Source organism: Monodon monoceros, unplaced genomic scaffold, assembly GCF_005190385.1.
Source record: "Monodon monoceros isolate NGI ecotype Baffin Bay Population unplaced genomic scaffold, NGI_Narwhal_1 Super_Scaffold_4, whole genome shotgun sequence".
NCBI classification, from domain to species: domain Eukaryota; kingdom Metazoa; phylum Chordata; class Mammalia; order Artiodactyla; family Monodontidae; genus Monodon; species Monodon monoceros.
Window position 1 is genome coordinate 75773725 of NW_021703781.1, and position 27957 is coordinate 75801681.

The 27957-nt window shown below is 43.9% G+C and overlaps 1 protein-coding gene across 1 annotated transcript; it reads right to left on the bottom strand.

The window, feature by feature from the left end:
- Positions 1-5268: 5268 nt before the first annotated feature.
- Positions 5269-14014, bottom strand: TEX36 (testis expressed 36). The gene is made up of 4 exons (XM_029201237.1): positions 13931-14014; positions 7965-8096; positions 6624-6704; positions 5269-5642 (listed from the first exon to the last, which is right to left on the bottom strand). The coding sequence occupies exons 1-4, from the start codon at positions 13979-13981 to the stop codon at positions 5346-5348; spliced, it is 561 nt and encodes a 186-aa protein (XP_029057070.1). The 5' UTR covers positions 13982-14014; the 3' UTR covers positions 5269-5345.
- Between the last annotated feature and the right edge of the window lie 13943 nt (positions 14015-27957).

Sequence of the window (27957 nt, forward strand, 5' to 3'; positions counted from 1 at the left end):
AGAATGTCTCTATACTATTTTTTTTTTACAATTTTCTATGAATCTATAATTATTTCAAATAAAAAAGGTTTTAAAATGGAAGATTGCACATTCTTTTCAAATACATGTAGAACAGTTACAAAAATTGACCATGTGTTAAGCCACAAGAACATTTAAAATTTTTCAGTAAGCAGAAATCATACAGGTCTTAATCAGTGACCACAATGCAAAAATTAATCAACTAATAAAATATGGGCAATGAAAAGTAACAAGAAAAAATAAATTAGAAAACACACTGCTTAATAATTCTTGGATTAAAAAAGAAAGCAATTACAAGCTACTTAAACAATCATGAGAGGCCCATGCTATAGCTACACAGTGGCATTTGAAAGAAATAGCCTTACCTGCATTTACAAGAAAACAGGAAAGTCTGCAAAGAACTGAGTTATGCTTTCACCTTGAGAAGTTAGAAAAAAATCAAAGTAAGCCCAAGAACAGAATTAGTAAACATGAAAGCATAAATTATCAAGATCAAAAGCGAACAGCAGCAACAAAAATGTAGTTTTGGTGAACAGAGCAAAGATATGTGAGCAACATTCAGCATGTCAAAGGACAGGATGTAACTTTAAAGCATTAAGATGACTTTCTCAAAAACTAAAAATGTCCAAAATTAGGGAAAAATGAAATAGAAACACCATACAGACCAGTCTCCATGAAGTATTTTGAAAATATTTTCAAAGATCCACACCTGGGGCTTCCCTGGTGGCGCAGTGGTTAAGAATCCACCTGCCAAGGCAGGGGATGTGGGTTCGAGCCCTGGTCCAGGAAGATGCCACATGCCGCGGAGCAACTAAGCCTGTGCACCACAACTACTGAGCCTGCACTCTAGAGACCGCATGCCACAACTATGGAGCCCGCGTGCCACAACTACTGAAGCCCATGCGCCTAGAGCCCGCGCTCCACAACAAGAGAAGCCAGTGCAATGAGAAGCCCGTGCACCGCAACGAAGAGTAGCCCCTGTTTGCTGCAACTACAGAAAGCCCACGTGCAGCAAGGAAGACCCGACACAGCCAAAAATAAAATAAATTAAATAAAATAAATTAAAAAAAAAAAGATCCGCACCTGTAAACAACGACAGGTCCAAGACACTTCATGGCAAAGGCAAATTCTATGGACATTTGCAATTTATATAAGCAGTGTCAGAGCATAGTAAAAATACATTTTAAAATCCTAAATAAAATATTTGCATATGAAGTCCTGAATTTATCAAAAGAACATTACATCGTAAGCAACTAGAGTTTGTCTTAAGAATGCTAAAAAGGCTCAACACTAGAAAATCCATTAATATATGTTATTACATTAACAGATTAATATAGAAAATTTATGTGATCATCTCAATAAATGCCAAAATACCATTTGCTATAATGTCACCTGTTACATGAACAATAAGAACTACAACAAAACTCTTCAAATTATTTAATAATCTCAAAAAAAGGGAGTCCTAAGTAAGACATGATATCCAGAAGCCATTAAATAGGAGACTCATACATTTTACTACATTATAATATATGCTGGGCTAAAATATGGTGTACACCACACCACTGCAAGATGTTAATAACAGGAGAAACTGTGGGCAGTGAGAATGTGGGGAGAGTGGGTATATGAGAACCGTCTGCTTTCTGTTCAATTTTTTATAAACCTAAAAGTGTTCTAAGAAATAAAGTCTATTAACATAAAATAGATATGTATATGTATGTATAGGTACGTATATCAACAAAGAGGAACAAACAACAACAAACTACAGAAAACACTTGTAACGCATCTATCTCATTTTGTTAGTGAAATTGTAAGCTGAAGCACGGCCTCTTTTAGAAACTTTGAATTAAAATTAAAAATCCACATGCTCTTTAGTTGAACAAGTTTATTTTTATGAGTTTAACGTATAGAAATACTCATAGATGAATACAAATGTTTACCTATAAATGTGTTTATTCCAGATTGTTTATAGTAGGAAGAGACTGAAAACTGCCTAAATGGCCATCAGAAGATTCTAGGGACTATGACATATCCATGAAATGAAATACCAGGCAGTCATGTTTTTGAAAAAGTAGATTTATAAGCACTGATATGGAATGACATATTCAAAACTGTAGCTGGTAGTGCTGTGGCAGAAAGCAACAGTGGCATGAAACAATTGGTGTTTGTTAAGGGTGTGTGTGTGAGAGAGAGACAGAGACAGAGACAGAGACAGAGAGAATCCATGCAGAGCCTACCTAGAGAAGGATGCACATAAAAAAATGTCAACAGGCAGATGAATGGATAAAGAAGATGTGGTTCATATATACAATGGAATATTACTCAACATAAAAAAGAATGAAATAATGTCATTTGCAGCAACACAGATGGACCTAGAGATTATCATACTAAGTGAAGTAAGCGAGACAGAGAAAGACAAATACCATATAATATCACTAATATGTGGAATCTAAAAACATGATACAAATGAACTTATTTACAAAACAGAAACATAGACATGGAAAACAAACTTATGGTTATCAAAGAGAGGGAGGGATAAATTAGGAGTTTAGGATTAGCAGATACAAACTACCGTATATAAAAAGCTAAATGACAAGGTCCTACTGTATAGCACAGGGAAATATATTCAATATCTTGTAATAAACTATAATAGAAAAGAATATGAAAAAGAATATACATATAAATTTACATATGACTGAATCACTTTGCTGTACACCAGAAACTAACACAACACTGTAAATCAACTATACTTCAATTTAGAAAAATAATAACTTAAAAAAAAAGGTGACAGAACTGGTGCTAGGAGAGAAAATGGGGACTGGAAGTCAGGGATGTGAGGGAAATTATTTTTCACTGTTTATTTTTATTTTCTTTGAAATTTTCCCATGTACATATACTTAAAAATATATATCTTAGGGGGAAAAAAACCCAAGTAACTATGAATATAAGAGAATATTCTTAATTAGATAAAGGTTATCTATCTCAAACCCACAACAACAGTCAGACATCAGAGTGACACATTAGAATCAGTCCCATTAAATTCAGACATAAAATAAGGATATGTACTATTTGTGCTAATATTCAAATTGTACCTGGTGCAATAAGATGAGGGGGAGGTATAAATGCTAGAAATGATCAAAATTATCACTTTCACAAATGGTATAATTATCCACATAGAAAATCCAAAAGAATCAACTGAAAAATTATTCGAACTTTTAAATTTTATTAGAATATTTTTATGTATTGTAAGAAGTTTATCCAGGTAGTCAAATAAATATAAGATTCACATACAGAAATCAGTAGCTTTTTTATGCATCAGACAAAACCAACCTAAAAGTGTAACTTAAACACACACACACACACACACACACACACACACACACGCATTCAAGATAGCCACATTTCAAAATATACAGGAATAAACACAGAAAAGAAACATACCATACTTATGTAAAAAGAGTTATAAAGCTTTACCAAAGAACATAAAATAAGATTTGAATAAATGGGGAGATACACCACGGTATAAAGATGTCGATTCTCCTATAAGTTAATATCTAAATTCAGGGAAGTTCCTATCAAATTGCCAGTGGATTTACTTGACAAACTTATTCTAAAATTCATCTATAAGAAAAATATTTAAATAGAAACAAGAAAATTTTGATATAGAATGATGGTGACACTGCTCATTTAAAGGGCAATATAGGGCTTCCCTGGTGGCGCAGTGGTTGAGAGTCCACCTGCCGATGCAGGGGACACGGGTTCGTGCCCCGGTCCGGGAAGATCCCACATGCCACAGAGTGGCTAGGCCCATGAGCCATGGCCACTGAGCCTGCGCGTCCGGAGCCTGTGCTCCGCAACGGGAGAGGCTACAACAGTGAGAGGCCTGCGTACCGCAAAAAAAAAAAAAAAGGCAATATAAATGGCCCCTGAGTGGGAAAAGATGGCCAACTTCACTAATAATCAGAGAAATGCAAAATAAGAAAATAACAAGATACCATTTTTTTGTCCTGAAATATCCTGAAATATCTAAAAGATAATTTGAGGGGGGAGAGAAACAGAAACTCACAGATACTGTAGATGGAAGTTTAATTGTTCCAGTCTGTTTTGAAGGTGGTTTGGCGGTGTTTATTAATACTCTGTGCCTATGGGCCAACTTGGCACTAAGAAGGTAACTTTCAGAGATGACTCTAGAGCACATTTAAACATGCACCCAAAGAGCCCGATAAAGCATGTTCAGGTAGCACCGCGTCTGACAGTCAAAAATTAGACGCAATTCAAAGGCTCATTAGTAAGATAGTTTTTTAAAACACGGTGCATCCGTATTAGGGGATACAGTGCAGTAGTTTATTCATACTGACACTGCAAGGACTTCAAGATCAGTTATGTACTTCAAGAACATATGTACTGTGTAACACAGTTTATGTTCAAAATTTCAATGTATTAATAGTTATGCACATGCATGTGATGGTAAAAGCACAGAATAAAAACAAATGGTTAGGGACTTCCCTGGTGGCACGGTGGTTAAGAATCTGCCTGCCAATGCAGGGGACACGGGTTCGAGCCCTGGTCCGGGAGGATCCCACATGCCACGGAGCAGCTAAGCCCGTGCGCCACAACTACTGGGCCTGCGTGCCACAACTATTGAAACCTGCATGCCTAGAGCCCGTGCTCCGCAACAAGAGAAGCCACCACAGTGAGAAGCCCGTGCATTGGAAGGAAGAGTAGCCCCCACTCGCCACAACTAGGAGAAAGTCTGCGTGCAGCAACGAAGACCCAACACAGCCAAAAATAAATAAATTTTTAAAAAAATGGTTAGCTTACTTCTGGGGACAGGACAAGGATTAGAGATGTGGTGAAATCAAAGGGAACTCCTGCTTTCTCTGTTTGTTTGAAATTTCAAGATAAAAATGTAAGCCTATATTAATTATGTAATTTAAAACCTCTCCCAAAAGTTAATGTGGCAATTTCAAAATTTAAGCACATTTTTGTTTAAAACACATTCATTTAAAATGTGTATGTCATCACGTATCTTTATTTTATAAGGACCTGAATATTTTTCAACCTTATTAAAACCATAAAAATACTTTAAAGGTGGGGGAGTGGCAACATTACCTGTTGCCTTTCTGGTTTCCCTATATAAGGACTTTATGTTTCTTTATGTTATCACTGCAAGAAAACTTCACCTCAGCATTGAGGCACATACAGTCTATATTCTCTAATCCTAAACAAATCTTACGTCAAACCTCAGTGCTGGATCAGAAAATACATACTTTTAGAATGTGTGATGAAATAACAATATTGCAAAACTCATCAGGAATCTTCTGGAAGGGTTAGGGCTCCAGTGGAGAACCGGCCTTTTTGTTAATCACGAACCTTACTTTTGGATTCTTTTTCAAATACTCTGTATAGCTTTGCTGGGGAATAAATTTAAAAGTGTTCCATAACTCATTATAATGTCTTGGAAAGCGTCTGAAAATTGGGACCACCACAGCTTCCTGACAGACGTATGATATTTGGTTATTTGAAAAGCCATCAAGACAAGATGGAACATAGTCACATGCCCAAAGATTGAAATTTCTTGAAATGTGTTGCCTTTTTTCTGAGGAGATCTTCTTACGTCCCAGGCCCTGGAGAAGAATCACAAGAAGGTCAGGAGAAAAATATTCAGGGTCACACAGTTCGGATGTCTTTAGTAAAACCACCTTCATGACATCCTATCTCTAAATGCACAGTATGACCACCCTTACAAGAAACATCCTTTATCAACCTGTTGAAGGCTATAAATTGACACTCACAACATCCTGGTTCTCAGAGCCTTCCACTCCCACCAAGAGGACTGGACTTCTAGAGACATGGAGGGCAGAACCGGAGAGACCACAGCCTGGACTCCCTGGGACCCCAAGTAGGTTCTCTGCACCCAGGTGGCTCCTCAGCATACCCACCCCAGGCTGCATCTCCAGCACTCAGTGGGATGGTTCTTACACCGAGAGATCCAAAGATTCTTTCTTATCCCAGAGGATTCCCAATGAAGAAAGCAGCACCTTTGGGTCTCTGATCACAGGCTTCCTCCCATTAGAAAATTTTAAATTACATATGCGCTCGCAATCTCTTTTCGTTGCCCAGTGCTTTGTTAACCACCACTAACCAGTGCTATCAGACTTTATTTTCTTCAGTGATGGGGAAACACCACCTCCAGAGAAAAGACAACTGCAGTTACTAGGAAGTCCTTCTTTATATCATGTAAGCTCCCCATCCATTCCTTTGACTCCTCATGGATCCTGGCTCTGCCATCCAGAGACACACACAGGCAATCCGTCCTTCCCATGACAGATCTTCACAAGAAATCTCACAAATGAGACAGTTGATGGGAAAGCACCTTGATGAGCATGAAATTCACAGAAACCTAGGCGGAAGGAAGGCTGGTGCAGATTTTGAAAGCTATGTGGGACTCTGAGAATTTTATGCTTTTTCCCCCCCTGGTAACCTGTTATGAGGCTTTAATCTTGTTCCAATTTTGAGGTCAGTCCTCTATCTTCAACACGTCTCAGAAAATCAAAAACCCTAATGTCGCTTCTCATTTTATTAGCAACTTGGAGAGAAATACTCACAGAGTCGAGGTAGAATCCAGAGTTCTGAGAGCTGTGACGATTGTCGTGTACAGAGAAGGGGAAGTTGTTATTCACTGCTTGCTGGAAAAGAGCAAGGGAAGAGATAAAAAGGCACACATCAGAACCCCAGTATGCTTCCAGAACACACCTACAGGGGCATGGAAGGAAGACGGAGGAGGCAAAGTGACCTCTAAGTAAGAATTAAACCCATCAGGGCTTCCCTGGTGGTGCAGTGCTTAAGAATCCACCTGCCAATGCAGGGGACACGGGTTCAAGCCCTGGTCCGGGAAGATCCCACACGCCTCAGAGCAACTAAGCCCATGCGCCACAACTACTGAGCCCATGCGCCACAGCTATTGAAGCCCGTGTGCCTAGAGCCCGTGCTCTGCAGCAAGAGAAGCCACTGCAATGAGAAACCCGTGCACCACATCGAAGAGTAGCCCCGCTCGCCACAGCTAGAGAAAGCCCTCGCGCAGCAACGAAGACACAAAGCAGCCAAAAATAAACAAAATAAATACATTTATTTTAAAAAAGAAGAATTAAATTCATCGACAGCGATGGTGCACATGGCACAGGGTGAGGTCTTGGGTGTGTGCAACAGCTCAAGGCTTTGAACCTCAACCTTATTTTGCCAGATTGCTGAAAATCATAAAAAATTCTCTTTAAAACATTTTATTGAGAGGCAAGGAAGGGAAAGTCTGTAGGCATGGAATTGAAAGCTGGAAAAGAATTTTGAGGCCATCTTCTTCTTCTGCCCAATATGGATTCTAGTAGACCAGAGCTCTCTGGTCCAGGGCGGCTAAATGTGAAGTTAACCCTGTTTCTCCCTCCGGCCACTTCATGCCCCTAAAGTTGCTCATGAACTGGCCAGCAAGGAAGAACGTGCATGTTGAGAACTCTGTCCATAGGGATGTCCCTGGCAGTCCAGTGGTTAAGACTTCGCCTTCCAATGCAGGGGGTACAAGTTCAGTCCCTGGTCAGAGAGCTAAGACCCCACATGGCTCATGGCCAAAAAACCCCGAAAACATAAAACAGAAGCAATATTGTAACAAATTCAATAAAGACTTTAAAAATGGTCTACATCCAAAAAAAATCTTCACAAAGAAAAGAAAAGAACTCTGTCCATAGAGGAGCCTAACTTTATTGTCTGGACCAGAGGTATTTCCTTTTAAAGACTATCTGAGGTATCGTACTGACCAGTGTATGAGGTAGGATGCTACCAGAATTTAGGGGTCCAGGGAGGGCAAGTGAGCAGTTCCCTCTGAGAAAGAGTTGTCTGGTGCCAGCGGTGCCACCCCCTTGAAGAGCCAGGGGGGCACACGGCCGGCTCTCAGGACTCACCTTCTCCCGCACTTTGTAGATCGGCGGTAACTTCTCCTCCACTTGCCGAGATAAACGTGGACTATTGGACTCTTTTAACATGGTACGTGTGATGGATTCTGGTGTCTTTTGCATTAGTCCAATGTGAGGGAACTGGAAAAACAGCACACGCCTTGATTAAAACCAGACACATCTGAATCTCTAAGCCAAGTATGAGGGCTTCCTCTGTAAAGGGATTAAAATGCAATTTGGGTGCTTCTGGCATGCGATGGAAATGGCATAATTTTTGTAATTTTCAAGTATTCTTTCCAAGACAAAAAATATTGTCATGGCCCGAGGCCACCACTGCGGTTGTTTCAAGTTACAGGGGCCACCCTGCCGCTCGGAGCCTGGAAATGTTTCCGAGGCCTGGTGAGGAGAGCGTGGCCCCGTGAGAGGGAGTTGATGTGCTCTGAGGAGACAGAATGCATTATTTGAGATCTTCCTTGTGGTAAGGGAGCTCTCTGCACTTGGGGCCAAGGATTCAGCCCATGTTCACAGGGGTGAGCCTACCTCCTGCAGGTATGAAGTGGACCTCAGGACACGGGGAAGGGGAGGAGAGAAGGGTCACGTTGAGTCTCCATGGAGAATGGAGAATGGTAGAGGGTGGGAAGATTATTTGGATGGCTGGGGGTGGGCTTTAGCATCTCTCTATGAACAGAAGGGAAGGAAGCAGGACTGGGCCTAGGGAGGCAGAGTCCCAACAAAGACCTGGACCAAGCCCACAGGGAGCTCTAGACATGGATGCCTTCTCAGAGTCAGCCTGATGGAGTGAGGGGACTGGGCCCTTGTGAGCCTTTGTCAATCAGTCACTGGGTAGAAGAGGGTGGTGGGGTCCCAGGAAGTGACCTTGGGGCAGCAGCTCTTTTCAGCCAAGGAATATCTAGGGGTGGACCTCCCAGGCCACACTTTCAGCAGCTGTGCAAGTAGTCCATTCCCGAATTCCCCCTGAAGAGGGATGCGAGTGGTACTTGACATCCACTGTAGCTCACCCCAATTTTATATAAACAGTGCCTCTTAAAAGCCACCCCAACAAAGTGGACTTTGAAGCAGGGATCTCAAGGAGAGGAATATGAATGGAAACTACAATACAAACAGAAGGCAAGACCCTGACTCTTAGTGAAAATTCCTGTAAAGGGAGGAAGCATAACGTGGTGGGTCACAAACAGTAGATTCAAACGCCCTGAGACCAATCCCAGCTCTCTCTCCCATGAGGTCAGCCTTCCGCAAGAGACTTAATTTTTCCAGGCCCCAGTTTCTTTATCTGTAAAATGGAAATAACAATACTTATTTGATAAGGTAGATGTGATTAAGGGAGAAAATGCACGCACCCAGCGAGTGTTCAATAGCTGTTGGCAGGTTCTAGTTTTGCTCACAGCTGTCCCCTCCCTTGTCACCAAACCCATTGTCACACCCAAAGCCAGTCCTTCCTTCTCTTTGGGATTATAATGATATTAGCTAACACTGCCCCTCTCTCCCATTCCTTCTCAAGTCATGATATAACTGCACATCTAAGTATGGCTTTTGTTTAATTTCTGCACAGGGGTGTGTTTAGTATGCTACTATTTATGTCAAAAGGTAGAGAGATTATGTCATCTATGTGGTATACTTGGTGGGGCATTGTTGGCAGAGCAAAGGAGAACCAATTGTCCAGATGACACATAGCCTCAGAGAGATCTTGTAAACTCAGTGCTGAGTGGAAAGAAGAAACAAAATGAGATCTGTAACCCAACACCATTTATGTAAATAAATAATCCATGCTCACAAAGCGACAATACATAATTTACAAGAACCCATCTCAGTAAAAGAACTCCCATTATACACGTGTGAATAGCTGCCTGTGGGGTGAGCAGAGTAGGAACAGGGATCAAGGGCAAGGAGACAACCACACAAATCAACACACCATCATGTGGACGGGCTCTTCCATGGCCAAGCGACAGGGTTACCTCGGAGGAGGGCACCAGGGAAGGAAGAAGACTTTTTTGCCATCGTTTATATGTTTCTTAATGAAGTGCATCTATTAACTGCCTCGTTTTCCCAACGAAAATAATTGTATTTGTTTCTGATCAGAGTTATAATACATGCTTATGGTTTTTAAAAGTTCAAACAATAAAGAAAAACATAAGGAAGTAGAATTCCCCTGAAATCCCATCACTCTTTTCCCTTAACTCTTTTTTTTTCTTTTTTTTAGCTGTGTTGGATCTTCCTTGCAGTGCGCGGGCTTCTCATTACGGTGGCTTCCCTTGTTGCAGAGCACAGGCTCCAGGCACGCAGGCTTCAGCAGTTGTAGCACGCGGGCTCAGTAGCTGTGGCACATGGGCTCTAGAGTGCAGGCTCAGTAGTTGTGGTGCATGGACTTAGTTGCTCCACGGCATGTGGGATCTTCCTGGACCAGGGCTCAAACCCGTGTCCCCTGCATTGGCAGGCGGATTCTTAACCACTGCGCCACCAGGGAAGTCCTCCCCCTAACTCTTTGGTGACCAACTTCGTCATGCATCCTTGTGCAACTGTACACCCATATATATGCATAATTTGCACATATAGGATTGTATTATAAATGTGGCTTCAAAAATTATAAATTTATAAAATTATAAATGTGACCTTTTTATTTATTTTTCTGATCTGTTTTACTTTTTTATTTGAATTTTATCTATTTTTTATACAGCAGGTTCTTATTAGTTACCTATTTTATACGTATTAGTGTGTATATGTCAATCCCAATTCATCCCCCCACCCCCACCCACCCTGCTTTCCTTCCTTGGTGTCCATACGTTTGTTCTCTACATCTGTGTCTCAACTTCGGCCCTGCCAACCGGTCCATCTGTACCATTTTTCTAGATTCCACATATATGCGTTAATATATATTTGTTTCTCTCTTTCTGACTTACTTCACTCTGTATGACAGTCTCTAGGTCCATCCACGTCTCTACAAATGACCCAATTTCGTTTCTTTTTACGGCTGAGTAATATTCCATTGTATGTATGTGCCACATCTTCTTTATCCATTCATCTTTCGGTGGACGTTTGGGTTGCTTCCATGTCCTGGCTATTGTAAATGGTGCTGCAATGAACATTGGGGTGCATATGCCTTTTTGAATTATGGTTTTCTCAGGGTATATGCCCAGTAGTGGGATTGCTGGGTCATACGGTAGTTCTATTTTTAGGTTTTTAAGGAACCTCCATAGTGGCTGCACCAATTTACATTCCCACCAACAGTGCAGGAGGGTTCCCTTTTCTCCACACCCTCTCCAGCATTTGTTGTTTGTAGATTTTCTGACGATGCCCATTCTGACTGGTGGGAGGTGATCCCTCATTGTGGTTTTGATTTGCAATAAACGCCTTTTTATAATTTAATGGTAACTTTTGGTTTCTGTTTCCTTCCCCTTCTTGTCACCCCCACCAACACCCCAGATAACAGTGATAACAATAGTAATGACGATAGCTCTCGTACGATCCTTTACAAACACCCGTACCTACAAAAGGGACTTACACTGCTTTATAAAAATTGGACCATATGATACACACTATTTTACACCTTGCTTTTCTCACTTAACAATATACCCCAGAAATTTTTCAAAAGCAACCTACACATTTCTAATTCATATATATTTTTCTAATTCATTATATATTTTTTAATGCTTTTAAACAATTTTTAAGTAAATATAAATAATACGGAGGGCCTCCAGACTCAGAACCTTTCCCTTTTCCCCTCCTCCAATCTGATTTTCCAAGTTATGGAAAATCAGGCCAAGGTGGAGAGATTTTCTACATCACGAAGGATCCCTGTCACCAGCTAAATGACAACTGACTTGAGTTCATTTGTATTCTGCAAGTCTGTGGACTAAATCACTGTAAAAAAAAAAAAATGGCTCTAGCATTTTAATTTCACTCTTTTAAAATATATACTTAATGGCTATAACATGATAGCTGTGAAATAAACCCTTCTGTTAGATATTGTAACCGTGAAATACAGCTTTTTAACTAGTTGGCAGTGAAATTTTTGCTGCATTCAATCACTCAATGACTGAAATATTAAATAGGAAGGTGAAAGTGTGTGCAGAGAGCCTTTTCTACCTAGTAACAGCCAGATTACCACCAGCAGGGTCAACCGCGAAATGACTGTCACCTCCAGTGTGGCAATTCGTCTCCCAAATGGGCTGCTGCTGATGCAAAGCCAACAATTTCTTTAATTTTCCCAAAATTTACTTTGGGAAACTTCACGTCAGCACTATTCTTTTTATGCTCTTAGGAGCCGGCGGCAGAAAGGACCCACACCAAAGGCTCCCCACTTAAACTGGGCCCAGGTACATTCCTGGGACACCAATAGGAGATGCAACGTTCTTTCTCTATTTCTGCCTTATAACAGAACCCTGACTTTGGGGTGGCGACGTGGTTGGTTAAAAAATACCCCCCCAAACTCCCTTGCAGCTAAATTGGCCATGTGACCAGTTGAAATGAAAGCAGAAGTCTGTGGGTGGGGCTCGTGGGAAAGAGATTGTTTCCCCTAGAAAATGGGGCAAACTTAGCTGACAGCTGCCTTCCATCTATTTATCCGTTGACTTTCCTCTTTCCGGTAAATCCGTTGATTTACCTGCCTGAGTTGACACACTGCACTAAGGATAACAGGACAGGAGGCTGAAAAGAACCTGGGCCTTTGACAACGCCCTAGGGCATCTGTACCAGCCCTGAACTGCCTCCCTCTGGACTGATTGTTACTAGAGAAACACAGACCCCTGTCTGGATAAGGCACCGTAGTCAGCTTTTTATAATATTCAGTCAAACACAGCCCTAACTGATACTGTAGGTGATAAAAAGAGGCCAAGCTATTTAGTCTGAGAAGCTTACGTTGTCTCTTCCTAACCAATTAGTGTATGTAGTTCACGTTATTTCCCATTTTACTTTGGCTGCCATGAAACTCAGAGTCAAATGTTATATCCAAATAGCTACTGTTTAGGCCATATGGCCTGCATGTCTATATGACATATTTTCCCAGTCTCAGCCTCTTAAATTATATTTAAACTGGTTCTGAATTCTTATTTTTATATACTTTACTACTTTATTGTGAATATTTTCCATTCATTACTTTAAATCTGTGAAATGGAGCAGGGTATACAAGAAAGAATATCAGTATAAATATATATCCCTTGGAATCTGTGGGGGATTGGTTCCCCCCATCCCACCTTGTGGGTATCAAAATCCAAGGATGCTCAGGTCCCTTAGTTGCCCTTCAGTACCCGTGGGTTCTGCATGGTGGACATATATACATATATATATTACATATCTACATATGTTATATATTATCTATATAATAGCAAGTATTGAGTGGTTACTATGTTTCCATTGCATTATACTAAGCACCTTTGTATGAATTATCTCATTAATCCCCACCATGGCCTCTAACCTTAGTCTATTATGCTCCCATTTAACAGACAAAGAGACTGAGATTTAGAAAGACTAAGTTGCTTAGGGTTTTTAAAGCCTTCAGGCCCAAATTTTCCAAGATGTTTTCCATTTTTCTTTTTCCTTTTAAACAAACAAATTAAAAAAAAATTTCTATGTATTACTGCCCTAGAAGAGGCTAGTACCGCTATTTTCTGTGATACAACCAGTGGGGAAAAGAAAAGACGAAGATAACCAGCCTCATGGGGTTTATATAATAAATTATATAGTGTGTCAGAAGATAGATGTTATAGAAAAGAGAAAACGCAGAGCGCACACCAGTTACTGCTTAGTGAACAGTCACAAGTTGCCAGCCTGCTGAGCGCTTTACACTCAGATTAATTTCATTTGATCCTCCCAAGGATACTATGAGATTCCCATTTCACAGATGAAGGAACTGAGGCTGGGTGAAGTGATTTGTCAGACGTCATACTATGGTAAGTAGCAGAAGTGTCCTGACCACACCCACATGGCCTGAGAAAGATGAGAGAGGGCATCATCCTTCTTACCCATCTTCCATCCTTGTCTAAAGGTGGGTTGAAGCGTCTCCCTTTGGCCATTTTCTGCAGGAAGCTGAAGGGGGCTGAGGTTGGCTCTCTTATCCCTCCATCGCCTCATGAGTTCTATACCTGGGAAGCCACTCCTCCTTGCTCCTGACCTTTAATTCTCAGCCTCTACCAGGAGGGGAAGTCCAGGAGTGGTCCCTGTTGTCATAGCATCAGAGCCCACCCATCACAATGGGGGAGGAGTGCGGGTGTTCCAAGCCCCTCAAGGGCTCCTGCCTCGGGTCACTTGCAGCTGCCGCTCCCCAGTGTGTAAGCCTCCAGGTCCCAGGTGAGAAAGCCATACACACAGGTCACACAGGTGTGGACCAGACAGTCTTGAGATAATGGCGAACTCTGTACCCTCCAAATCCTCTGATGACTTCTGAGTTGAATATCCTCACGGTAACCATCTATTCCAACCTCTTAGTTTTCAGAGAAGTGAGTTGACTCTGCCTTGTCTACACCCAGCCAGGACTCAGGCCTCCCCACGTGCTCCTTTCCTGGCTGCCAGCACGTCCCAGCTCACCCACTGTGACTCCCCTACTGCACACTGCTGAGGCCATGAGGAAGCAGCAATCATGAGTAGTTAGTAAATACTGGGTGCTGTGCTGAGCGCTCTCACGTGTTTTACTTTTTCTCCATGAACCTTTGGGGTTTACAAATGAAGAAACAGAGCCACGTACCCAGTGGAGGGGGCGCCGGGTCACGGGACAGCTCCAGGGCTCGCAAGCCTTTCGAGGGCCACCTGGCGTCCCCCAAGCTGCAGAAGTGGCTCCTGAGAGCTGACCTTCCTCTTGGGGCCCGGACACTCAAGTCCTACCTCACTTCTACTCAGTTACGTGATTTCTGCTTTTCTTTCCCCTCCCTCCCTCCCTTCATTTCTTTCCTTCCTTCCTTTTTTTTTTTTGCGGTACGCGGGCCTCTCACTGTTGTGGCCTCTCCCGTTGCGGAGCACAGGCTCCGGACGCGCAGGCTCAGTGGCCATGGCTCACAGGCCCAGCCGCTCCGCGGCATGTGGGATCTTCCCGGGCCGGGGTACGAACCCGTGTCCCCTGCATCGGCAGGCGGACTCTCAACCACTGCGCCACCAGGGAAGCCCCTTCCTTCCTTTTTTAAATTCTGTGTCTTGACAATTCTCTTGGCTACTCCATGTGAAAATAAGAGTAAACATCAATGGGAGAATTTGTCCAACTCTCTGTTTTTTGCTAAGAAATTGTGTCCTCAAGACCCTCTTCCCCTAATCATCGACGAGGGTGTCCTAACAAGAGTTGCCGTGTTAGTGATATGGGACCTCTCCTCTGGCCAGCACCGACGGCCCAGAGAGCTGTGTTCCTGGATGAGATGCCTGAGGTGGAACACAGACTGAAACTGAGCAGGTGTTAGTAACCATCTCCACTTACAGATGAGGAAAGGGAGTCTCAGAGAGGTGGAGGGACGCACCCATAGTCACACAGCTAATTTGTAGCAAAGTCCAAACTAGAACCCAGATGTACTGAGGCCGATTTCAATGCCAGCATCAAACAGGATTCGTTTCACTGCACTTCCCTGACCACATTAAATTACTGGGCAGTGAATTTTCTAGGATTGCTTTTAACTCCCTTTCTTTAATCTGCGTGAAACTGGGCCTCTTAGCCATGATCCCTCCTCACTGTGAGCTCTGGCAGGCCAGGGGTCAAATGACTGCCATCATGTGCTCTCCGGTGGGGTGGCCCTCCCTCCCCAGCAGATGTCAGGCCAGGGAGCTCTGCACAAATGGAGGGGAAGGATGAGTGCAGAATGCTGCTTCTCCCACATCAAGAGACTGAGAGTAAAGCAATAAGGAGGGAGGGAGCTGAAGACTGAGACTAAAGACCTAGCAACGGTGCCACTTCCAAACCATAGTATTTCACAGACATTCCCTTTGTCTCCACCAATGGAGCAGAAAATCCTTTAGATCTAAAATCCCGTTTCTAAATATATTCTTCATCTCCTCTGTATTTAGTCTTATGTTCTATTAAACAAGGTATACAATCACTGGTTAAGGTGTATTCCAATTTTCCCCTGTTGAATGATTGTTTAAAATTCTAAAAGATTTGTCCAAGAAAATCAAAAGCAAATAAAGAAAACCTGGCCAGGAAAAATGAAATTCAAGTTTTCTTCAGCTAGGGTTTCCTAGCTGCAGATCGGGGTGGGGTTGTTCATTGTTGATGTTATTCTTTTTGGAGGTTTGAATTACTGAGCTGAACTTGGAGACCCATTCTGAAAACAAGTCCTGTAGCACTCAGGGCACTAAGATCACTGGGGCCGAGAACACCGGAGGGTGGAGCTCCATCCTGCTTTGGGTCTTTGCACGAGCTGGGCCCTGCTCAGAATGCAGTGACGCAACACCGCCTGTTAAAGGTAGCTGTGAAGGCAGTGCTGAGACACGGGCACGTTCATTCAACAAATACTGACGGGAAGACCCACTGTGTGCCAGCACTGTTTTCAAACAGTGGTAAGACAATCACCAAAATCAACTTTTCATAAGTAGTAAATCATGGATTTGCCAATACATCAGATGACTAGGACCCCCAATTATTGATTAACCAAAAATTATTTTCAGTGAGTTATCTACAACATTTGTATCTAATTGTTCCACCCAATGTATTTTTCGAAATGACAGCTGTTGTGTACTTTGACTTTTAGATCTTTTACATCCGAAGTGTTAGGGACCTTATGAAAAGCAGCTGTGCCTATCTCTTCCACGTGTTTTCAGTGCACAGTGCCATTCCTCGTTTCAATTAGCAAGTTGCTGTCTTTGGTGGGAAAGTGGTGGAACCACGGGTGTGTTTTCACACACGCATCGGCCACGTGCCCAGGTGTGCTGCCCACACAACTCTCAGACCTGCACACACGGGCACGCTGCAGTTCATCATGCCACCAAAAGTTTTACCTCCACCTTCACGTCCACAAATCCCGGACGACTTAACTTGCATATGGGAAAAGCCGAGCCATCTGTATGTAAAATGTTGAGCATCTGAGAAATTCTCAGGCATCTGAATGATAAAACACATTTTCTTTTCACCCTATGAGGTAAACTATCTGGATTCTTTCTGCAAATAGCAACAGAATTGAGGTGACTCAATTGTACGTTTTTCTTATGGTTCATGATTCGTACGGAACTCGTGGAAATTACAATGGATGCACAACCCATTTGCACATCATCTTGAAAAGTACTCAGGCACCTGTCACGTGAAGCACATTTTTTGTTTGCTTGTTTTACCCTATGTTGCAAACTATCTGGAAAATCAACTGCATCTCTCTCCCTTCCACTCAAGAAAACAATTCCTGGATCAAGACAAGTAAGACGAATTGAAAGACAAGAAGGAGAACTTGACCAACCTGGAAGTTTGTGCAGTTGAAAGGTAGAAACAGTAACATTTATAAAAACGCTTGACTCTGCTGACACGCGTGAGTCGGTAAGGATGTGAGACATTGCCCAGGTAATGACAATTTTTGATAACCTTGCTGAAATGTGAATCGCTCTAAACTTTTCAAATCGCGTCTAGAGAAGCTTTTGGTTCATTGGTAACTTGGAGAATTGGTCACTCAAAACATTGCTGCCATCTAGCAAATTGTACTGGACACAGTTAAGGTCACAGTAAATACTGTCGCTGTCCTCATGACGCTGGCTCTCTTGTGGGGAGACAGACATTACCACACAGATGATTGGTTATAGTTATGAGAGGTACTGGGTGCTCAAGACCATGTGACAGTGGGACCTGCACGAATCTGAAGGGTGACCAGGAGGGTGATGAAGAAATGAAGAATGACTTCAATGAACTGAGGGGAGCACGTGCCAGGTGGAGGGAGAGCCTGTCAGAGGCCCTGATATTGGGTGGAGCTTGACTCACTCAGGAACCAAAAGGAGGTCAGAGGATCACGCAGGGTGGAGACGATTGAGGAAAAAGCAGAAGGCGGGCCACTCAGGGCCTCCAGGCCATCCAAGAGCTGTGGACCGGCACCGTGCCCTCCGTGACCCTGACCAGCTGGCCAATGTTGGTAACAGACAGAGACTTGCGGAACAGGTAACAACAACACGCCAGTTGAGAACTTTTGCTTTTTTAGAAAAATCACCTTAGAAATAAGACTCACCCTAGGATGCAGCAGGCATGCCGAGTTTAGTCTTTCTCCAAATTCTGAAAAAGACAGGTGGAAATATTTAGTTTGATTTCCATTTCTCCACTGGCTGCGTTGTTATTCCTATTTTCACTTCTGTGTTTCCGTGTTTGTTGAGGTTTACGTGAAGACTCGATGCTATTGTTTCCACCCCCTGGAAAGACAGCAGCTTTTGTCCTATCGCAGTTTGAACGGGACAGTCCTCCGAAGGCACAGAATAAAAGACAGCAGTAATTACAAGTGTGGTTCAGAACAGAGAGCACTGGAATGGAAAATGCCGGCCTCCACGATCATAAAGCAAAACAGCCAAATAAATATATATTTTTCAGCTGAAGAGGAAATGAACAGTGTCTTGGAACGTGATGGTAAGTTCATCTCCATCCCACGCGGGGAGGAGAGAGAGGAGGTGAGGTCCCTCAACGAAGAAGAGATCTGTAGGTCTTTTAAGATCCCCTCTCTCCTCTTACCGTGTACCATAAAACATAACGGCGATTTCATCACCTTGGCAGCAAGCTGTGAGCTAATAAAAGAGCCTTGTTACAAAGATAATAAGACAAAGTCATAAATGACAGACGTGGGCTGAGTCCTGACGTTACACCCCAATTTCTCCAGCTCGACCGGGATCCGAGGTTCATCAATTCAGTTAATTGTGTGGATGACCACCAATTTGTCCTTTCTTGCTTGCTCTTTCTTCACATTCCAGGGTATTTCTGTCACTGGGGGTGCCTTGAAAAGGCAGATAAGAAATGTACACAGCATCAAGGCTTGCGATGTTGCCTTCGCAAGGTCTTTTTTTCCCTACTTCCTTCTAAGTTGGCTGTGAGGTAAGGAACCTTCCCACCACCAAGGCCTCACTGCTCCAGGTGTGGTCCTTGGACCAGCAACCCAAGCACCACTTGGGAGTTTATTAGAAATGCAGAGTCTCAGGTCCACGCCCAGACCTACTGAATCCGAATCTGCATTTTAACAAGACGCCCGGGTGATCTGTGTGCACATGAAGTTTGAGAAGCACCACCCTGGAGAATCTCAAGGCCCTGGTCAGTGCTTGAGACTTTCTCGGTCTTTCTGTGAAAAGACAGAGGATTCAGGGCACCCGTGGGCCCATTTGACCTTGTACCTACAGAGAAGAATTGCAGCCTAATTCTTGGGCAAGGATCACTGTCCTTGTAGACTTTTAAAGATTTGGAAACTCAAGTAGGAGGCTAAAAGAGTTTATATCCTATTTTCCTAGGAGGTTTTCCCTTCGGCGCTTAAAACCATTCTAGAAGGCATAACACCGACCTCAGTGTGCCTGATACGGAAGTAGGGAAGTAGAGGTTTTCCCCCAGAGGACCCTGAGACACATGCTGTTTCTTTGCACAGTCATATAAACAGGCTGCCGTGTGGTTGTCTTAACGTTTCATTTAGATTCCTACCCCATTGATTCAACGGTGGCAAATGATGGTAAACCAAATTCATGGTTCCGCCATGCCATGGTCCAGTCGTTTTGACGGTGGCAGAACGACCCCATCGGGGCTGTGCGCCTAATTAAGTACCTAGTCAATAACCCGCTCCCTCGGGACGAAGCCATTTGCTTTCTCCATCGTGGGAACAGGATCAAACTGGGCAGTGAATGTGGGCAGTTCCTGCAGGAAGAACTCACATGAGGTGAGGACGGATTGATTGGAATTAGTTATTTCAGAACCAGCGCTGGAGACGGCAGAGAGAAAGCGCTTTCCTTCCTCAGGTGATTCCAATACTCCTTCACAAAGGCGAGACAAGGACCACGTCCAGCTCGCCAGGGGCACACGCACGTGGACCATTTAGAGCAAGCAGCCCAATGTGCAGGCGTGTATGTCTCCAGGGAGGGCTCATAAATTTGGGAACAGACCATCGTTGGTATGTTGGCATGCACACAGCTCACGGCTGCACGAGGTCTCTAATTGTTTTGCAGTGAGATAAGAGCTCTCCGTTTTATCCGGAGTCTCAGGACAGCTTACTGACTGCACTGTCTGGCTGTACAGCACATAATAGCATTGTTAGGGGAAATGTCAGCACAGGCACTGAAGGGTGGAAAAACATGAAATCAGATTTCTCACATGACGAGGGCTTGGACAGTAGTTGGGCTTTTTTGCTCCCACTGAATGGGGCCGAGGATTCTTTTCAGGCTGATTCGATCAGACACCGCATACTGTTTGTCCAGCCAACCCAGCGTGCAGTTAACACATTTTAACAAGTCATCTCCTCTTCCTCCTCCCAGAAAGAGGTCTGGGGCGGGCGGACACTTTACCAGTCGCTTCACAGAGAAATCGTTTTCATAACATCCCGAGCCTCCTAAGACTTCATGTTGTATTCTTACATCAGCCATCTGCTAGGGTAGATGCATCCATACGACATCTTCCGCTGGCACAATTAAAAGAGATTCTCTCCGTTCGAACCTTGTGTTACATTTACATTCAAAGTTACATTGCTCTCTCTTTGCCCTTGCCCTCAAGGAATTGTGGGAATTCAAGTTAATGGGCTTTTAATGGTTCTGTGATAACTGTGATTATAAACTGTGAATCAGATTGCGGGAGCATCGAAGTTCAGCTGCATCTCATGCAAAGACATCACCGTTGCTTTTGATCCTCGGTTGAAATTTGGTTTCCAGTGTTCAGACACCACCACTGTAAAAAAATAAAAAATAAAAGCCACCTCATTTGCTTTACAATTGCTTTGATAACAATTTTAAAGCCTTTAAGCACACATTTTCCTTTTGATATATTAGCAGTATTTAGAAACACATCCTGTTGCTAAAAATTAAATTTCAAAGTCTACAATTGTATTTCCTGCTTCCTTTTAGACGCTGGGTTTATTTAAAACACATGCAACATGTTAGACACGTGTGTGTGCACACACACACACTCACGCGTACTCACGCGCTGCCTTCAACATTTCACTGCCAAATATTTAGAAATAAATTTTTACTGAGTTCTCTGAACATGTAATTACTGCTTTGAGGCTAGTTAATGAAAATATACTTTTCTTTGAAACATGTTGGCTCTACTAAATAAGCCTTTCCTTGTGAATCCATAGATGAATCGATGGTGAGCCTCCTTGAAAAAAAGAGGCATTCTGATCATTGTTGCCAGATGTCTCAAGCAAGCCTGCCAAGCTGGGGCCAGAAACACAGCCTTAAAATAGTAGGCACGGAACTGCACCATCAGCCAATTAGGGCCCTTAGAGCAAATTAGCTCTCATTTCCCGTTGGCCAGAGCAACTGTGACTTGTGCACGGACGGCCCGGGAACATTCCAGTGAGCATCTCCTACTGTGGCCAACTGTTGCTGGCACCCGAAAAGGCCGTAGAGAACAGTCAGACCCCAGTTTTAAAGAACTGCCGTGCTGAAACACCTCAACTCACTTCCCAGGAAGATCCCCATGGCCAATCCTGGAGAGCGGGGCATTGTCTAAGGCAAAATAATCCCTGTGGGTAGAATAGTTCCACATGGCAAAGCCCTCACAAAGTTGGCCTCTAGAGAGAAGGTTGTACTCTCAGGTAAGAAAGCCCTTACCTACAGGCCATCCTTGAGGAGAAATCAATGAGGTTGGTTCAGTGGGAAATCCACAAGAATGGAAGCTGAGTGATCGAGCAACAGACAGTACATGATCTCCAGTTGGAGGTTGCATTCAACATCAATTTTAAAAGAGACATTTGAACAAAAAGCCATGGGAAGCATCGAACCCTTAAAGACCAGTTCATCTGTAAGGAACAAAGGACCACTGAAGCAGAAAGTCGCATCTACAAAGGTCACCTCTTGGTAACACATACCCCACTGGGCAGTCGGGAGCACTTTAGACCCTGTCCAGTGGCGCTGCCAGCACTGACAGCAAAGAGTGATTTGGTTGCAACAGCTCTCCAAAAGCCTTAAAAACATCCATGCTTATGATCCAGTCATTTTACTTCTGAAAATGTACCACAAGAAAATACCCACATGTTTGCACAAAGATGTAGCCTGAAGTGCACTCATTATACTATTTGTCAGAGGAAAAAAAAATTGAAACATAGAGTTGAACCCAATGCAGTCATGAAAAACATAGAAGAATGACAACAGAAAAGTGTTTACATTGCATTGTACAGTCAAAAAGAAAGGTAAATACTTCTACAGGATGACCCTCTTTTGTAAAAATGTACATACATATTCATGGAAAGTGGAAAGTTACACTAAAATTTTAGAATTAATTGAATTTCTTTTTTTCCTTCATTGAGCTTTTCCAAATTTCCATGATGAGCATGTATTGTTATTGTGGTAGGAAACAAAGCTAAAAGAATTTAAAAAGAAGGTATAGCAAAGCAAGTAATGCATGATCAATGTCTTGCAACAGTTCAGGCCTGGACAAGGAGAAGGGCATGTAAATTAAGCTATAAAGTATACAGAATCCGTGATGTCTGCTTAGAGCAGAGAGGGCTAGACTGACTATGGTCAAATCATGAATTTACATGTGTTCCAGGAAAGTGTTTTACAGGCAATCCTCCACATTGCGTTAGGTGCTGAAGGTACCATGGTCAATTATCAGTGGTTCATACTCTAGAGGGCCCACGGCCTGAATGAGGAATGCGTCCACACTTCCAAAGAAGCATTTCATTCCACCCTGGTGGCAGGCAAATTTCCCCCGTCAGCTCTAGTGGAATCCACCTTAATAAGCTTTGCATTATGGAAAGTAAAATCATATAAAGCTTAAAGTCAGCAGCAGCCTGACCCTTGGCCTTAACCCAGACTTTTAAGAGTAAGACCTTGAAGTCAAACAGTGAGGAATAATGCAGTTCCAAGTTCCAGGAGTAGCTCTGGAAGCTCTCTAGCTGCTGAGGTCTTTAAGCAGGAATGCTAAGACATGCTCAAACGTCTTCATGGGCTCTTCTGATTACAATCTGGAACTGTCAGTGCTTCACATCCTCAGGAATCAGACCCCAAAAAGGTAGATCAGGTCAATTTGGGATACCCCTCCTCTCCACTACTGAAAAGCTTTTGCCATGATTTCTTTGATACAAGTGTTAATTTTTATGGTTAATAGATGACCTGACAGACTTCCACCTGACAGGGGGTTAAGGCAGGCCCCAAGGGCACTGGCCAAGTGATCAAGGCCAAGGCTCAGTCCTAAGGACCAGAGTTGATAACTTCCATATTTAATTCATTCCATTATTAATCAATCTCATTTAAAGTAACATATTTCTCTGTTAAACAAAATAGGCATTTTCATCCTGCATCTTTGTTGACCATGTTTTCTGGATTTTAGTGCAGTTGGACTCTTCGGTCTGAAAAAATTGCCAACCTCTGTTCTAACCCAATCCAGTGGAGGAAAACAGAGTTCTTAAAAGTGTATCTTGAATTATCTGTTGTGTGTTCTCTAAGTTGTACAGTGAAGTAAAAGCCACCTGAATGCTAGTACCTCAATATTTCTCTGTATTTCTCAATATTCTCAATATTTCTCTGCAGGACAAAACTTCCAACATTTAGAAATGTATAAGCAGTGGCAAAAACCCTGGGGAATCCCACGCAGGGATGGCGTCTGGAGGCAGCGCTGGCCGGTGGGTGAGAACACAGCATGGGGTGCTTGCAGCCCAGCACCGCCACTTGGTGTGCGACCTTGAGCGAGTTACTTAATCTCTTTGTGCGTCAGTTTTATCACGTGTAACATGGAAATAAAAAGCTAGTACCTACCGCTTTGGGTTATTGTAAGGATTGAAGCTGTTGATACAGGTCAAATGCACACAAAAAAGTGCCTGACACATAGTTAGGTGGAAATAAATGTTAGCTCTTTTGACTATATGTTACTGGTCCCCCAAAGTGCATGAATTTTGTCAAGAGGCCCATGGGAACTCAGTGGTGGTGAGGGCAGAAGGAGGAGGGGGCCTAGGAAACCAGAGATGGGCAGGACCAGAGCTAAGGACCCGTTCTGAGGCTCTGGAGGCCTCTCCATAGAGTCGGGGCTTGGGATGTAAAGGAGGCTGTGGCAGAGGTAGATGCTCTCCGGGCCAACCAGAAAAGCCCACCAAGAAGACATCCTAATTCTCAAAGATGGCTTCTCCAGGATTCTCCCAGGCCCTGACCTTGGATTCTGCCTCTCATTCTCTTCCTGGTTCAGACATGAGACCCCCTGCAGCTGTGTTGGCATCTGTTCTTCTTATGACTTGGAGGTAGTGGGGTGCAGCCAGGTGGCATGTGAGTGGGTTGAGGGCGAGGAGCAGTGCTGTGCAGAAGGGGCCCCCCAAGCACCACACGGGGAGCCTGTAAGTCTCAAAGGCAAATATGGATTCTGTACAGCTTTGCTAATGGAAAGGCTTGCTTCAGTCTGAATTGAGGTCTTCCAAGCAAAATCACCAGCAGTGACAGGCTCTTCAATATGGGATCTAGCCACAGGCCAAAGATCAAGCTTCGCTGAACCAGAGAGAGGGAAAAGATGACAGTCAGACATCTTCTTTTTCCGCACACAGACTGTAATTAGCTCTCCACAAGGTCATCCTGGAACTCCAAGGGCAGTCCAGACCCTCCTGGCTCTCCTCAGTAATGGACGGAGGCAATGGTGCAGATAATCCAGCCAAATGGTGGGTAATCCAAAAGCCATTTCCATTTGGCCTTGGGAGAAGTTTCCGTGCTCATTCTGAGTGTGGGTGTATGCGAGCCTCCCCGCCAGATCTAGGGCGCACGTTGAGGTCTGGGCAGGTCCCAAGCTGAGGTTACCCTCAGAGGGAGGCATCTCCCAGCAGCAGCTGTGTGGACTGTGGCCACTGCAGAGCACGGGCGGCTTTGCTGGCAGTTCAGGATGGGATGTGGGTAGGGGTTCTCCACCTGCCCCCTTCCCTGGTCCATTCTCCATCCTTGTCTGACTTGTCCAGAGGGCTGACCCTGCCAACAGCATCACCTGGGCTCCTTTGCCTTCTGGCTTTCTGGCAGGTTTGAGTGATAGGACGCGGGAGAAGAGAAAGGTGGGAAAACCTGGGATATCTCTTCCCTACTTCCTTCCTGTTCTGGCATAATTTCCCTGGTAACCTCTATTTTCCTTCCACCTCTGCCCTGGTTCCAGTCTTCACTGAGCTCCAGAACACCACTCCCTCCTTTATGCCTTTGGTCCCCTGGTGGTAGGGACGAAGGCTTGTAGTCCCACGTGGGTTCATGAGTGATGCCTTCATTAACGCATTTTCACTAAACCGTCTGGAGCGAGCTCTGTTTCCCGCTGAACCCTGGCGGACAGAAGGTGGTACAGGATGGGGCTCAAGTTGGAGCTGGAGCTGAGAGCCTGGGAGGGCTGAAGCAGAGAGGCATCTCAATACCTGCTCAGAGCACAGCCCCTCCCTGCATCTGACTGAAGCCCACTGCCCCTCTTTCTGTAGAGGCCGCTTGGCTCTGCCTAGCCTGCCCCCCCCATTCCAGACAAGTGGCATCAGGTACAACCCACCCGAATAATTCAGTGTTGGAGGCCAAGCCATCTCTTCCTTGTGGCCATCTGGGATGACCAACTTCCCTCGGAAATGGAGACATCACATTTTAAAAGGAGAGACTTACATGTGGAATCTAGAAAAATGGTACAGATGAACCTATTTTCAGAGCAGGAATAGAGACGCAGATGTAGAGAACGGATGTGTGGACACAGGGCAGAGGAGAAAGGAGGGTGGGATGAATTGGGAAATTGGGATTGACATATATACACTGCCGTGGGTAAAACAAATAGCTAGCGGGAACCTGCTGTATAGCACAGGGAGCTCAGCTGGGTGCTCTGTGATAACCTAGATGAGTGAGATGGGGGGAGGGGGGGAGGCAGGTCCAAGGGGGAGGGGATATGTGTATACATATAGCTGATTCACTTCATTGTACAGCAGAAACTAACACAACATTGTAAAGCGACTATACCCCAATCAAAAAAATAAAAAGATAAAAGGAGCGACTTACCCAACATCCTTGAATTTTCCTTGAGCCCCCTTCTCTAATCCTGTCCTCTAAAAACTGGGATTGGGATTGGTTGAGAGGCTCTTTCATTGATCACCAGTTCTTTGACCTTGACCCTGACCCTATCTTCTATAATCACCACCCGCGTTCTTTCTCCTTAGTCTGCTCAACTTTCTGGCTTCCCATTGGTTGAAGCCATAGCTGCTCCAACTCTGCTTCTGTGGCAATCCATTTGCTTGTTCTATTGCTGGACAATTCAGTTGTTTCTGATAGATCTAACATCTAGTTATATTGCAGAGCTTCTGGCCTCTGTGAACGGCACCACCATCCATCCAGTTCCACACACCAAAAGCTTGGGTGTCATCCTCGCACCGTCCTTTCTTCCACTCCCCAAATCCAAGCCATCCCCGAGTCTCGGCATATCTCTCTAATCCATCCACCTCTCTTGAACTCTGCTTCCAACACCCTGGTTTAAGTGACACTACTTCTCAACTGGGTGGCTGCCTCCCTCCAGGAATCCCCACATCCACACCGCCTGCACCCCGTGGGCTTTGAAAATGTAAATCAAACCATGTCAACTCTTAAAGCCCCTTCTGAGGTCTCCACTACGCTGAGCACAAAGACAGTCTTTCCTGGATCCAGAGACCCCTGGCCGCTCTGGCCCCTGCCCTTGCCTCTGGCTGCATCTCGCACCATCTTCCCCTCCCTTTCTGCATTCCCTCCCTTTCTGCATTCCCTCCACAGACCTCCACCTGCTCCCATTGACCTTAGTACACTGCTCTGCCCCATGCCCACCTTTACCCCTTTATCTCCCTGACTCCTATTCATCCTTTAGATCTTAAACATCACGTCCTCTAGACCAAGTCGGTTCGCCCAGGTAAGTGTAGAAACCTGAACCTTCCTTCAAAGCTCCCATCACAGTTTGTAATATGTCATGTGTTCTACTAGCTTCATAAACCCAGGAATTACCTTTGGTTTTGCTCTCACCCCCACGTCCTGGTACATGGCAGGTGCTTAATACTCTTGAATAAATGACAGGTTTTTTCTACTAGAAATATGCTACAGACAAATTTCTGGGTCAACATGGCCAATTTACCACATGCTTCTATTTCCTCTCCTTCTGGAATCCCTCCAATAAAGGAATTTTTCAAAGGTGTAGACCCACAAGAGCGAAGAGCACTAAAGAAGAGACCATAAGGAAAGAAAGATTCAGCAGATTTGTTTGGAATACACAGAGCAGGTGGGGAAACAGTAGCGGATGCAGCAAAGAGCAGCAGCTACATCTCAGGTGCCACTAGGAAGTTAGCCAGGTGACACACACAGCACTGGGAGACACAAATAGTGTGGAAAGCGGGGGCAGGGCAAGTCAGGGGCTGAAAACAGAGGATTGGTTGAAAATTTGTAGACAGAAGGGTTAAACCCTCACTCCTTTCCCACCCTATGTAGCCAAGCAACTATTCCTCCCATCTCCACTCTGACATCACCAGCAGGCGAGCAGAGGGTTATCCTCCAGATAAAATGAACCTGAGAGCCTTCATAGGTGAGACGTGAGACATGGAGGTGAAGGAGCACAGGACTACAAATGGGCAATTCAGTGAAAGGCTAATAATCACAGTTAATCTGGAGAAAAGCCCTTAGGCACAGGGACGCAGCTTCTGGCAGCCACAAGTTGGCCGGAGCACACTGAATGGTCTCCAGACAGGGGCGGGGCACAGATAGAGTCCATTACAATGAACACGTGTGATGTGACAGCTGCAATTTGATCCTGGATCAGCAAAAGAAGAAAGGCAGCTATAAAGGATGACATGAGACCACTGGGGAATTCAAATACAGACTCTATATTGGATTTTATTTTATGATAATAATATTATGCAAATATAGGTGAATGTCCTTGTTCTGAGAAGAGCTATGCTGAAATATTTAGGATGGAGGCATCACAATACCTGTACCTTCC

Bases quoted from the DNA above. Each gene is read 5' to 3' on its own strand.
- TEX36 (XM_029201237.1), bottom strand. From the start codon at position 13,981: ATGGCCAAAGGGAGACGCTTCAACCCACCTTTAGACAAGGATGGAAGA. The intron at 6,705-7,964 runs GTGAGTCCTGAG...GCTCTTTTCCAG, and splicing joins TCTACAAAGTGCGGGAGAAG to CAAGCAGTGAATAACAACTT. The intron at 5,643-6,623 runs GTGAGTATTTCT...ATTCTTCTCCAG, and splicing joins CTGGATTCTACCTCGACTCT to GGCCTGGGACGTAAGAAGAT.